Here is a 14,816-nt window from a genome sequence, read left to right on the forward strand (position 1 = left end):
TTTTGTTCTGTGGTCCTGAACACTGCTTTGACATTGCAAAATGAATTCAAAAGCTTTCACATATCTTAATGTCTTCCTACGGGACAGACTTTCCTTAACAGCCAAGATAAAGCGTCGCACACTTTGAAAACACAAGCTGAAATCCCAAAATACGTCTTAAAACCTTAAAACCGGCGCTTCTCCTCACTTTGCTAAAACAGGAAGGGCTACACAGAACTAGGACCACTCCACTGTGCGTCGCTCAGATTCGTTCACGGTCTAGAAAACGCCCCCGCTCAAGCGGGGCTGAGCGCGAACACAAGACGGCCTCCACCGAGACACCGGAGAGCGGAGGATGCGTGGCGGCGGCCTCTGCCTTTACCTTCCTCGCAGTTCTCGCCCTTGTAGCCGGTGTTGCAGACGCAGGAGCCCACGATGCAGATGCCGTGACCCCCGCAGTGGACGTCGATGCACTGGTTGTTCGGCACGTCGCACTCCGTCCCCTTCCAGCCGCTGAAGCACAGGCAGCGGCCCCTCGAGTACTGGCCATTCCCGCTGCAGAGAACGGGGCAGGCCGCTGCAACACGATAAAAGACCCCAAAAAAAAACGATCACGTCGGGAGCGTCGGCGTCCGCGCCCGAGCCGGCCTGGCAAACCGACAAAACCGTACGGTTTTTCAAAAAGTAAACTGGCGAATCAGAATGGTGGGGATGTCATCGAGATTAAGAGAAACACCCTTCCGGACAGACTGGCCAGCCAGCGGCAGCGCAGCCATTTCTGCTGTGAAACACCGTCCACATTAAAGAAATCCTGTGGTACAGAAAGATGGGCTCCATGGGAATCAAAAGGGTTTTGGGGGAAGACTGTTCGTATTCGATAGTAATTGGTCACGTTGTTTGTTTAAATTCGCAGAAAACAGAGAAACAAATAGTAATGTACACGTTACTACAAGCCCAGTGGTGCGAATGACGTCACATTCTTTTGTTTCCTTCACACTGCTTTATAACATCAAGCATTTGTTCCACAACAGTAGCTTTCCTCTGTTTTTTTTTGCACAACACCCACTACCTGAACGCTTCATACCCTTGACACGCATTATATAACAGCAATGAACATATACATATACATATACATCAGTGTTTCCAAAGAATGAAAACATAGTTGCCGAGTACAGATACAGTACACAGCTACTGCATGTTGCGCAGGCAGGTTGGACAAAGACCGACGTCCACGCGTGACAGAAGACGTCAGCAGCCAAGAGAGTGTTTCTGTGCTGAGGCTGCCGCGCAAACTTTTTCTGCTCTGCGTGTCTGACAGGTTCCGGTCCACCTGAATCGAGCTGTAGCCGATGGAAAAGGCGTTCCCTAATAAATCAATCCCGTCATAGCCAAGCCAAGCTTTCACTATCGCAACATCGCCGTACTGTAGATGCAGAAGGTATTGAAAATCTACTTCGCAATGTGCCAACAGGGTGCTGGGGGGGGGGGTCAGTGATGGGGCACTTTGGAGATAAATTTGTGTTATGGTAGAAATGACTGTAGCGTCCCAGACTAGAGTTCGTTTTGGATGCGGACACAATGCACAACACACATACCTCTAGAGCAGTCTGGCCCAAGAAATCCGGGGAAGCAATGGCACGTTCCTGAAAGACAATCGCCGTTTCCATGGCAATTGTGTGGACACTCCATAACAGAATCTACAGGGACATCAGAATAAAGATGGAATGCTTGCAATTCATAATTATTTACAATTAGGACTAACACGCAGCAGAGGATATGGTACCTCAGGTAGTGGTTAGACATAAACTGATGTTTGTGTTTACATTCATGACACAATCAAGTCAGTATTATATCTGATAACCACAAACAATTAACAAATCTGTAGCAAATCAAAGAATGTACACATGTACTTATTTCCCTTGCTATTCTAACAATGTACATTTACTTATTTCCCTTGCTGTGAAGAGAATAATCAAAAGACTCAAAACTACTTCAATTAGCCCATTTTTTTCTGTTCTCCTTGTTTTGCATTATATTGTATGAACAAGAAATCAACACCCAAGGAATACAAAGAGGCAACTGCATTATTCTCTGCCATACTTCAATTAATATTTTTTGCTTGTCTGAAATTATGCGAAATCCTATATATATATATTTTAAGGGACTTTACTGACAGATCTAATACATAATGTTGTTCACATAATTTACTGTCCTACTAAGGGAATGTTGAGCAAGGTAAATAATAACATATAACAAACAAACAACAGCTGTTGGTGCCAGCGCTTCCTGGGTGTTGGTTTATAAAATATACTTGTGAATTAATATGCCATGACGATATACAAATCTCTTTAGAGCCTAAAAATAACAGAAATTAAACAGTCTTCCAACAGCAGAAATAACGGACTCCTTTTCTTGAATAATTTGGGTGAACTTCCAAAAGTCTGACCCACTGTGAAATCACTGTGTATGGAGGCACAAACCGCAGTGGAATAAGCAAACTCAGCTGGATCCTTAGATGGATCCAAGTGACTATAAAACACGAAGCTGATCTCTAAACCATGGAGGGCAGCACCGCGGTGGGTCTCAGCGTGGCCGTGGCCAGCATTGCCAGAGGCCCTGGGTTCAATTCCAGGCCTAGGGTGCTGTCTGCGGGGAGCTGGCATATCCTCTCCCGGCTCACACGGATTTTCACCGGATGCTCCAGTTTTCCTTCCACATACCGATAGGTGGACTGTGGGGAAAACAGGCCCTGCTGTGAGTGTGGCCCTGTGCGTGCCCTGTGGTGGACCGGCCTCACCTGGGCCCACTGTTCCTGCCGGGGAATAGTCTCCGGCTCCTGCATGACTCCGAATTGGGTCAAGAGGTGAGGAGATGGATGGATGGATGGACGGACAAAACCACGGATTCTATTCGAAAGGGCAACGCAACATCCCAGCAGAGCAGTTTCAAATGAGGCGAGTGAAGCGTGTAGTGATTGCCATTGTGTGTTTATGGTTGCGTTAGATGCTCGTATTGCTGTCCACAGGCCTGCGATTATGCCTCTGTCAATAATTTCATTAGATGCGAACAAAAGAAACCGCCAGAGCAACGCAAAGTTTTGACAGGGTAATAATGTCAGCCCCCCCATGCAACGTAAATTTACTGAGAGTCTATAAATGTCTTGTCTATCACCGGTTGCTCCACAGGCTTCGGCATCCTAGATGAAGGAATTAATTATTATTTTTATTCCAGAGGCTGAAATATAACGTCACCATATCAATTACATATTTTTTTATCAGCAGTACGAATCAGTGAGATCCACTACATTTTTTAATTGAACTTTATGATTCAAGTATGCAAAGAACAGTCGTAATTTCAAACATTCCTGACATGACTATGCTTATGATTTTCAGGTTTGTTAAGAAAAAAGGGAAAGCTTTGACAAAACAAAATGCATTCATGTTTTCCCTTGGTTAAAAAAATCACGATTCCTGGCTCATCAGGCAGTGTAGTAGTTTCATTTCTTAGTCGTAATGTCTACTCACAGGTCCCTCTGCAAAAGTACTCAGAAACCTGGAGCTTTTGAGAAATCTCCTTGAGGCAGTGGTGAAATCCTTTGATGTTATTACCGACTCTCATATCACAGATTATGTAGCCTATCACAGCTGAGTTTTTTTAGACAATCCATGTGCAAATGGATGCCAGACAGAGCAGTAGAGATGATTATGGGGAGAAATGTATGCTTGCATCTCCTATAAAGTGTGCCCTTCTGTACAGAGAACCAAAGCAAAATGGGTTTTTTTTTTTTTACCGCAGTGCCAAATTAAAATCTGGGAGAAAAAAGTATAAAAGTAGGCAATTTCAAGACCTTCAATGTATTTCCACATCCACTCTGCCAATTCGGTCACATTTTATTTTGAAAAAACCCAGAGAACTTTGAAGCTGCTGAGATAAGGGGAACTAGAAGTATTTACTGTAGTAGCTTAGAAGAGCTTTTCTCACAATAAAAACACTGTAGAAAAAACATGTTTAATCATGTTTTAAAATCAGACGTGTATTGAACCTTACCTATGACAATGGTGTTGTAGGACACCTGCTCTGAATTTTTTCCATCATTATAGAAGGCCAAATGCCAAATTCCAGAGTCAAGGTACTGGATAAATCCTGCTTCGTGGACGCTGACAGATCGCGCTTTCCTGCTCCTGCTTTCCAACTCAATTAGGCTGCGCTTCTCTTTGGCAATCAACCTGCTGCCATCCAGCAGCTCCACAAAGTCATACTATAGCAGAAAGAAAAAAAATACAAAGAGACAAAAATGAATACCTTTCCAGGAAAATGTCATGTAGTAATTACACCCCCCCCCCAAAAAAAAAAACATGTTTCCACATTTCTTTCACAGCTGAAACACTGGGATCCATTCTTATTAGAAAACCGTATCAGAACAATCTGTTTCTGCAGACAAGAGAGGATTTTTCTCTGAAGCCGGAGAAAGTGTGACAGAGCTGAAGGCAGCAGAAGAGGACCCTGATGAATATGACTGGATTCTTGGGGCATGATGGCAATTAATCCCGTGAAAGACAAGGTGAACACAACCTACCACACATCTGCATGAGGACAGCGTCCTGCAAATTATATTCCTCAGTTTCAGATAGAAACAATTTTTTTACATGAAAAAATTAAGCAACCAAGGACTGTGACATAAATTCATTTTCCATAAGACTGTGCCAAAAGAAGGAACAGAATTACAATGGCTTCACTAGCCCAGGCCTCCATGCTGTTTGTAACCAAAAATAATTTTTCTGAAAACATTTTATAATTACTCAGAATAAGTAAATCGTGTACTTCTTGCCATAATAACACTGCAAATATTTTGACATTAAATGAAACTGAACATTCCTTTTCCTCTTGGAAATCAAATTAATCTTTTTCTAAGCCACTTGTTATTTTTCTCAGTCATTAAATTAAAAATCTTTCTCAAATTAAATGCTTTTATGCGAGTATGCAGTCATATAATTGGTATCTGCAATAAAAATGAACAAGGATGATTGTCTTTATATCTTTCACTGGAATCCCATCATTCCTATTTTCTTTCCCCATGGATCTTCTGGGTTTTTAACTAGATATGCACATATTCCTTTGATATCCCAAGCTGACATGTTGACCATGAATATTGCATCAAGAAACGTTTTCAGTCGTTCGCAACATGGTTTAATAATAAAATACAATTCAGCAGTAACGGGTTTTAAAATGTTCTAAAAATATGCTTAAAACCTTATTAAAACTATGTGAGCACTATTAACTGAGTCCACAGTCTTCATTATTTGAAACACTGACAATAACAGCCAGTTAAATAGTTCTGGTTTTGTAGTAGTGGCAATTTGCAAATCTGACCATTCTGACTCCAAGATTAATTTTTATGTATTTGGGGCAGTTTATGTTTTTCTGTAAATTACTCTAAATAATAATTTCATTTATAGCCTATCCCACCCACCCCTGCCTTGAAAATGTCAATGTATATTTAGCAGAAAATGTACTTATTGCAGGGATGTTGCAGATTTGTGGAGGATTCAAACAGCATACATACTGTACCACTGGGAACAGTTGTAACGGGTTTAGCTACAATGTAAATCATAAAGTACCTATAGAGGCGTACTTCAGTGGAATGTGAAAAACCATAATCTACATTTCTGATGGTAGATGTGGTCTATGTAACTGTTTTAGAAGAACACTGAAAATCTGCTTTGAACGCAGTAGTTTGTATACTGACTGAACAATTTTCCATAAATAAAATAAGACAAGTTGACTGTGGCAGGCTCTTATTTATAAAGCAGATACAGACAGAGGAATGACAGAAACATTTAAAACATTTAGCAAATTCTATTTAAGAAATGCCAAAACACCATACCATCTTGTTGTATTTAAAACATATTTAATTTAACTTTACCAGTTGACTTTCTCTGTGAACATGACTAATGTTTAGAGTAATTTTTGCACCAATTCCACACTGATCCATCCACGGTCATTCTATCGATGATGTAAAATCATAAAACTGCCCACTTCTCTAAAACCTCTGAAAGAAACTTCCATCAAGGTGACCGCCTGTATCCTTATTTATCTGACTTCTAAATTAAACGTTTTTTTTCCTCTATGTTGAATGGGTTTTTGATTGCAAACAGAAGCCCATTCCTTAGAAAATTAGATTTCTTTTTTTTTAAGAAAAAAAATACAAAACCCTAAAAGCTAATTAGCAAGGGATTCAATATATCAAACGGTTATATGGAAAGAGCAAGAATCAATCAGTTAATTTCACTGGGGTCCACAGGAAAACAAGGAAATACAGACAGAAAATGAGAACAATCAGTAGACTGTTAAAACTGTGAAACTTATCAGCGGGTTTGAAGTTCAAACAGTGATTATTAGCTCGCCGATTTGTGGCCTGACTGATGTTAGTTTCAGTCTCGTTGAGACGAGAGAAGATGGTAATGAAAGAGCTAAGCTTTCATGCCTTAATTCACAAGTAAGTGTATACACCAGGATTATCTGGCGTGAAAGCTTCTACTCATCTTAATCTTACAAAGGGGAGAGTAATGATGGGGCAGTGGTGCTGTACACTGAGCCTTTTTTATTACGGCTTACATGGTACTTTGATGGCGGAGTGTTATTGCATTAAAACGTATATAATTCACCAGCATTTCAAGGGTATCAGACATCTTACAGGGAACTTAGATTTTCAAGTTCTGAACGGTAAGGGGCATACATCTTGATATATCAGAAACCTATAAAATGTAATGAAAACAAAAGTTTCTCTACCACCATAACAAAGGATGATGAATTACAGGTATTGGAGAGAAACAACTTGAAGGTTCTCCCATTTTATTTTTTTCACTACGTTGTCAATATCCTTCATTATTTCTTTTATGCTTCCTTAAAGAAACATATTGATCCATCTGCTGCAATCAAACTGACATTTTTAGAGGGACTCACAAAAGAAATTGTGGCAGATATTGACACACATTGTATGGACAGTCACAACCAATTACTTTAGAAATGCATGGTATATCCCTTACATAAAGGGGTTCGACAACACTCAGTAAACCCTAGTGTATTTTTTAATATATAACCTTGGAAATGCAATTCCCTTGCTGTGGTATATATTGCATCTTTTTGACTGAATAAAGCGTTGTCCCTAGCATTCAATCCTCAATTGAATTAATCTCCGTTAGAAAGATTATTTCTATTAGCAGTAAGAAGAATGCTAGCACTAAGACTCTAGATTCCAAGAGGTAATGAAAAGTTTTATTAGTTTTACTTATGCCATTGTTAAAAGAAGTTCTTACTCAAAAAAAAAATACAATACTAATAATATAATAAATGAAAGTATTTATTTAGAATAGTAGAATAGGGTAGAAATAATTTTTCCATATGAGTATGCAGACTATTTCCCAGAAAACATGACTCCATAGAGGTTACAGTAGTAAACCGATTTCTTAGAATGTATTTTTTCCTGTATCAAACAGATGGACTTTTCCTACTTTCTGTGTGATGGTACCTTTTGATTAAACTGTAATCGCTTATTTGATACCACCTCTTGATTTCTCGAACACTCATCCTAGCAAGTGGAAATTAAGGTGTTCTAGTGGATTAACTAAACTCAGATAGCGAGTGCCAATACTGAAGCCTGAGTGTCTTTCACTCCACACAATATAATGTTGCCTCAATTCAAATCGGGCCACAGCAATTAAGATCGAACTGGTGCTCAAAGGATTTTAAGCATTTACTTAATGTTAACCCCTAAAAATGTCATTCTGGGACATCTTTCTTTCCTAGTTGGCCACCTGTGCAAAGACATTGATAAATCTAAAAATGTACAGAATGAATAAAATGCAAAAGTTAGACCTTAGTCTGCCAGGCCATTTAACAGCACATGTAGGATATTTTTAAAAATGAACAATAACAACTCTATCCTCGCGCCCCTGTGATTTTGCCATCACATTAAATTGTAAGAGACTGGTCTGTCAATTCAGATGGCATTTATCACTGCGCCGAAGTCTGTAAAAGAAACGCGGGAGGTTAAATGATGGGAAATCAAAACCTTTTTGGTGGCAGTATGGAAGCAGATTTATGTCAGTGGCACAGTGAGCGAGCCTATAAGAAGAGATCATCGCGCAATCCGCCGGCAAGCTTTTCAAGACAGCGCGGCGCTGCACCGCCTCAGACCAGCGGCAGCCACCCCACTGCCCGGCGGCTCTGTGCAGCTGTAATTGTGCCCCTGCGCCGAGCCAGAAACACCTGCAGGCAGGTTTCATCTCCGTACCTGAGTGTGGGAAGGTGGCAGGCCTTTTCTTCCATATACTCCAATCAGCGCGTCTTTCTGGACCGAAATGTTGAATTTCAGGAACTGCGGTTGGTCAATGAAGAGCTGTGATCTCCAGAAGATCCCAGGGGGCACCTCTTGTGCTGCCCTCCGCCCTACATCCACCTCTCCGGTGTCTATGGTGTTGTTTTCTTGATAGAACACTCCAAGCTTCCCTAAGAAGAGAAAATAACAGGGGGGAATTAAAGACAGTTCAGGCAACAATTTCATGTCATTAATATGGATGCATCTATTTTCTTACACAAGTGTGAAACAAAAAAAAAAGGTCTGGCAATTATGAAAGCATATTGTAATGATGCATATTGTGTAATTGAAAGTAAATTGTGCGTTGTAATGTGCTATAATACCTTGTTTCTGAAGTATACAGTACTTCAAAAACTGCACACTATTTATTTTTGTCAAAGTGAAGAATAATTGTTTTCAGGAACATACCTGTCAATACTTGAAACTGAAAATAATAATTAGCTCCAATGATCTCTGGATTTAGCATAGATCCATTTTGCAAGTCTCCCGCTGTGCAGCTGGCTTGAGAAGAATTAACTCCGAAAGGCTGAGGGTTTAATCCACCATGTTTACTTTACAGACTTAACAAGCGACTACTGCAGACTGAGATTGTAATTGGGATCCTGGTGCTTACTTATGCTAGAGTCATAAATGCCAATTTAGCACTGATGTGCGCCCGACACTAGAATGATACCACCAGAACATGACTCACAGGAGACCAGCTGAACTGTCAGCATGATTTAAAATCACTTTGGTCTGCGGTAGAGTGAAAAAAAGGCCTCACCGATAGGTACCAACGTGCTAAAACAATTAATCTGGATTCTTTGCTTAAGCTGCCATTTCTGGATCAAGCTTTCTCAACTTTCTGTTAAAGATATGTTTTAATAAAGACATCACACTTAAATGCTCAAACTTTAATTAAAAAATGCATTAAGTCATTTATCCAAGTTGTAGATGTACATTTATAACATCCATAGGGTAAGCAGTAGTTAGGCTATAATTTACTTAAGAGCTTGCTAAAATACAGTACATTCATTTTTGAAAGTAATATATTTCTGGGGACATATTATCGATTTAAAACTGCTTGACAAAGCAGACCCTACTGACAGTGCAAATTTCTTAAGATGATGAGATTTATTTGTAGAGCTTTTCACAGGAAATAAAAAAACCTATTTATTTTTATAATTATTCACCTAATACGAGCAAACCCATGTCACATCAAACAAGTCCCAGACATTTCTGATAGCTATGGTTGGGGTCATTGTCATCTTAGACTAAAATACGGTAGTACTTTCTGTACTCTTGCCCATGGTTCTGTGATGTAGACTCTGAAGAACTATCAGCATTGCATTTGATCACTTACAGTATGGCCTTGTTGACCATTTTTGCAGGTATTTATAAATTAACTGTATGCACAGTATAAAATCAGACAATCACTTCCATGTGTTGATGATCATGGCTTTATTTCACCACCATAACTAACCTAACTTATCTACTGGGGTTTATTAATTCATATAATAGGCCATTAGTTTAGGTTTTTGGCCCCTGCTGTGTGTAATATTTTATAGTCTTTATACTGTACATTAACAATTTAAAGAAAACTCTATTGTTTACTTATAAACATTAAATACTGAAATACTTGTGAAACAGAAAAATGGATTTGCTGTTGTGCAGAATATTTTATGTTTATACTGTGTATGACCACTGAAATCTACTTCAGCTCCAGCAAACACCTAGAAGTACAGTACATATAAATGTGGAAGACAAACCGACCTGCTATGCTAAAATACCTACACATTTAAAATGAGGACTGGAATAATCTTTTCCTTAATCTACTTCACAGACCTTGTAAGGCTGTAAGTGGTGAAAATATTGTGCACTAGAATAAAACCAGCATTCATGGGCCCCAGTGATGTTTTATCGCTGCATTACATTCAATCCACAGAAATGAGTATTTTCTGCCTTGAGTCAAAATCATTTTTTTTCCCCTCACAGTGTGTCTGTTACAGATGCGTTAATAAAATACTAACAAGTTTAATGTCCACGAATATCACAAGGTACAAGCATCAAGAGTGAATCACTGCAATGGTACAGATAATGATTTTTTGCATAGATAGGACATTTCTTATGGTGGTCACTTTAAACTGCACACCAAGCAACGATGTCGATTCACAATGATTTGTGTCTTAAATGCTGACAGGGCTTTGCACTATAAATATGGAATTGCTTGCATCTTTATCCATAAAATCCCAAACTGCTTCACATAAAGAGGGATCCACTTTGTCCTCCACTGAAGTGCAGTACCTACAGTACCTGGGTGATTTTATGCACTAGCAGCCCCTATACGGAGCAGATGAGGCGAAGAAGTGAGAAATAACTTCACCAAGTGAATTAAGGGACAACTGCAGGGATGCCAGACTGTACAGCTGGCTAAAATCCAGAGCAGAATTCCAAAGCAGAAATTAGCTATGACACTGGGATTAACAGTCCAACTCTACAGTCCAACAAACTGCTCCATTGGGATCTTTAATGACCAAGTAGTCAGGACCTTGGCTGAAGGTCTTGTCTGAAGGACAGCAACTCCTACAGCACAATTTTCCCTGTCACCATACTGTTTCACTAGAATCAGAATGTTTTAGGATAGTAAAAGTAGTAAACTTCTACACATTAATGTTGTAGTTTTTTAGGAATATCTGTACAACATATATGCATGAGACTGCCCTTACTTATAGGACTGAGTTGTGAGACACATGTTCAGTCACTAAGTTTAATTTAATTCCTTCCTAACAGGCTGAGCAATCGAAGGCAGAACTTAAGCAGGGGCTGAAAGCAGAGAAACTGATGAGAAAAGCCTCGAAGGACATGTGCAGGCTACGAGAGCAGTCTCTTTCTAAGTGCAGTCGTTCAGGTGAGCTGGAGAGTGATGCTGGTTCTTTGAATTTCTATGGCACTTTTCATCCCCAAGTATCCTAAATTGCCGCACATAGGAGGGTACCCCATTAGTCGGCTAACAAAGTGCAGCACACATTGTGAGTCAGCAGTCCCACCACATGGCAGCACTCGTGGAAAATGGAGAACCCGGGGGATTAATCTGACAAACAGCACCCTCTATAGCTCTGTGCTCACTGTCACCACAGAGCACTGGTTTGGAAATTCTAGTCCATAGGGAATATTGTCACCCACTGGTCCTCAAATATCAATTCAGGCATCAAACCTAGTTTTCGTTGGAAGTCTCCGATCTGCTTAGTTACGAATGATCTTTTTTTTTTATTTGAGATTTGTGTAGCAGATCCGCTAACAATGTTCCTCCATAAATCTTATTCATTAATCGGAGAACAATGACTTCAGTGTCTTTAAACGATTCTAAATTACATCAGAGTTTTACAAATTAAGGTATTTTTTTTAAACAAAAATATGGGGGACTGCTTTTGTTCGTTCAGTTGGATCATTGTAAGAAGAGGTTGGTGGGAAGGCTTGCGATCCGCTGGCTTGTAACCCACAACTTCTCCCCACGCAGCATAGTGATGTTCTGTTACTTTGCTCTTATAATACCTTTGCATTCTGTGTTGCATGTTTCAGTGTTAATCCACACGCTTAATCATGGCATTGGCTAGAAAAGTGAGGGATGATACGCCAGGAGGAGTGGGGGGCCAAAGGCTAAAGGGAAAACAGAATGTGCCGAGATTAAGCTAGAAAGTTGAAATACTGGATAAAGCTTGCGAGAGGACAAGGTGAGCAGGGTGGTAGGCTGGGTGTGCAGCATTAATGAGTCCACATTTCAGAAATAAGGCAGAAAAAAAAAATAAGGGATAGCGTTGTTACGATAAGTGTAATGTGCTAGTCCAGATCCCATAATGGAATAATGGCATACCTAATCCTACAGTATATGTAAAAAGGATTAAGCACTTCCTTTGAAACTATGGTAGAGAAATGAGCACCAGTGAATGGCCCTGTGATTTATGAAACAGACTTCAGCTTGTGCTTTTGGTTTATCCCTTTTTATACTGAAATGTGGTTGTTTTTATGCTGGGGAGAAACCACACTTCGTGCGTAGGTCTTTATTACTGGGACAGCATGGCGCTGGCAGAGTTTTACATTTGTGGGGATCTCTGGGATGTACTCTCTTGCCCTCCCTCACCCTCCCATGTGAACGGCAATGGTATGCTATATTTGGAAACATATCTGAAAGGTTTGGCAGCGGGCAATAAAATGATAGAAATTAAAACCTTTCAAAGGAATAAGGGTGCTAACCTTGGTGTCCTAGCTTCAATATTTCGTTTAAGCCCACTCCGGCTTGAACTCTTGGCCTACCTGAAGTTTCCCCTTAATTGAAGTAGTAAAGTCATTTCTCACTCCTCTACCTGATCTGCTGTGTAGTGCACCTACAGGTACAGAATGGCTGCCAAGTCTCTCCCAAGGTAATGCTGAACTTCAGATGGTTCCCTCCTACATATCAAGCGCTTGGGGATCTTTTGGGATGCAAGGTGCTACTGAATATAAATGACATTAATCATATTTGTCATATCTGCTAAATTCCATTAACTATAATTAAAGTAAAGGACTGTTGGAACTGTTGTCCATCGCAATTCACACATTATAGGGGAGAAACCAAAACAATGTGTTTTTTTTTAAAGGAAATAACAAAAGTTTCGACACTGTCTTCATCTGAATATTTGTTCATGAGATGCGGCTTCTTTAGTCCAGCTGTAAAAACTAAGTATCAGATAAGATCCCTGTTGCAGAAGAGGGAAAAAAAAACAAAGTCTAAAAGAGCTGAAAGGAGCGAGGATTGATTTGGGTATTCATTCCTTCAAAGCCACTTATACACACGGGGGTTACTGGAGAATTGATCCTCATACTAAGACTTTCTTTCATAAAAAGAAAAATATTGATGATTTCTGAAGTATTGGCTGCATAAGAACCCTTTTCACTGTTTTAATCTCCTTTAATATAAACGAAAATTTAGTGATTATGACATTAACCAGCCACGCTCGCTCCTTTTTTTTCCACTGGAAATAAAGAATGGCTTTGAACAGCTCTTGAAAGGAAAACAGAGCTTTCTTCCAGTGTTCTCTTCCCCCGGGCCACGCATCAGCAGCTGAAATTGCAAGTTATTTTTAAAGCAGGCCCTACTGTTTCGGAGGCTGCGGTGACCGAGAAGAGCTTCATCATGAAGCTGTTACATTCTGGTGCCTTTCTTCCTGTGAAGAAACTCCCCGTTTTCTTTTTTAAAGTTTTTTTTTATCAGTGTAGAGGATAAATCAGGTAAAGCAATGAGCCTGTTCTTAAAGCTGACTAATAACCTCATTTGAAACCTGAGCAACATTATGATGAGGCTGTTCGAGATGCAAATCATGTCACCCTTGAAGTATTAATGCAAAAACAATGTAGTTACACTGCGTGTGTTTTCATGCTACTTAAGCTTAATGCATTCAAACAGCACTCTGCATCATTTTATGACTTAAAGAATGTCATCTGTTTTAATCCATTAAGTATAAAATTACAGTATGTGTTATTTGTTAGTTGTTCCGCATTTTAATTTTAAACTTTAAATTATCAATGCACCTTAATAATTATACGGCAGTGGTTTAAACATGAAAGGAGACATCGGTTAATAAAAGTTTGTCACAGGCTGATTCAACATTTTCGGTGTGCTGAGCCCATGCCTCTTCAACATCAAGCTTCTTTTTATGGCAATAAAACCGAGAATGTTTTCAAGCATATGAAATATCTTGAAGCTTATTCTCAGCATGGTCTATTATAAGTATGCGGATGTCCCATGAAATACACTTATGTCACTCTAATTACATGACTGTGGTGACAGGAGGCCTACGGTAAGTCTGCAAAACAGACGCGTCATAAATAGATAAGTGCAAGAACGTATGGACACTGAAAGCAGATGCAAAGATAATCATTAGCATGTTTTTAGGAGTCTCAAAATTGTTTACAGATGAGTGATTCCTGGACGGGGCATCACAGATATCCTTTCACATTGTTTCAACAGCAGAAGGCATTATGGAAAAGCATCAGGTCTTAAACCCTTTGATTGGATTGGGTGGCAGAGGTACAACTCCATAGAACTCCACAGGCGGGTCTTGTAACCGTCATTGTTTTATAAAAGGCAGAGTCAGGACGCAAAATGGTCCCTAAGCTTTCACTGTCATAAAAAAATAAGGTGTGCAAATGTGCAAAGTCTGAGTGTACCTCCTGGGAAACTGCTAATCAACAGACTGAAACAATCAACAACCACCTTCCTAGATTTTCTGCGGGTTTACATTTTCTTAGGTACCAAATCTTTCAAAAATGTGTGTCTTCTGAGTTATACTGTAACTGAATGAAGCTTGTGCAATACGACCTTTCCACCAAACTCACAATCCGAGGAAAAACCACAAGCAATCTTCTGCCTTTATGACCTGTGGGACTAAGGTGAATTTGAAAATGCCAAAGTGTAATCCAATGACCAATGGAGGAGGAGGCTGAT

General features: G+C 39.7%; 1 protein-coding gene across 17 annotated transcripts in view; it reads right to left on the bottom strand.

Annotated features, from left to right (window-relative positions):
* The window catches only part of LOC148677538 (teneurin-3), a 287,789-nt gene that overhangs the window by 61,553 nt on the left and 211,420 nt on the right, over nt 1-14,816 (bottom strand). For all 17 annotated transcript variants that reach the window (XM_088642666.1, XM_088642919.1, XM_088643165.1 and 14 more), the window contains 4 exons: nt 8,273-8,487; nt 4,027-4,237; nt 1,575-1,676; nt 362-556 (listed from right to left, as the gene is read on the bottom strand). In XM_088642666.1, the coding sequence (XP_088498792.1) occupies nt 362-556; nt 1,575-1,676; nt 4,027-4,237; nt 8,273-8,487 (723 nt within the window). The remainder of the gene's footprint in view (nt 1-361; nt 557-1,574; nt 1,677-4,026; nt 4,238-8,272; nt 8,488-14,816) is intronic.

The sequence above is a fragment of the Lepisosteus platostomus genome, chromosome 1, assembly GCF_059453375.1.
Source record: "Lepisosteus platostomus isolate fLepPlt1 chromosome 1, fLepPlt1.hap1, whole genome shotgun sequence".
NCBI lineage: Eukaryota > Metazoa > Chordata > Actinopteri > Semionotiformes > Lepisosteidae > Lepisosteus > Lepisosteus platostomus.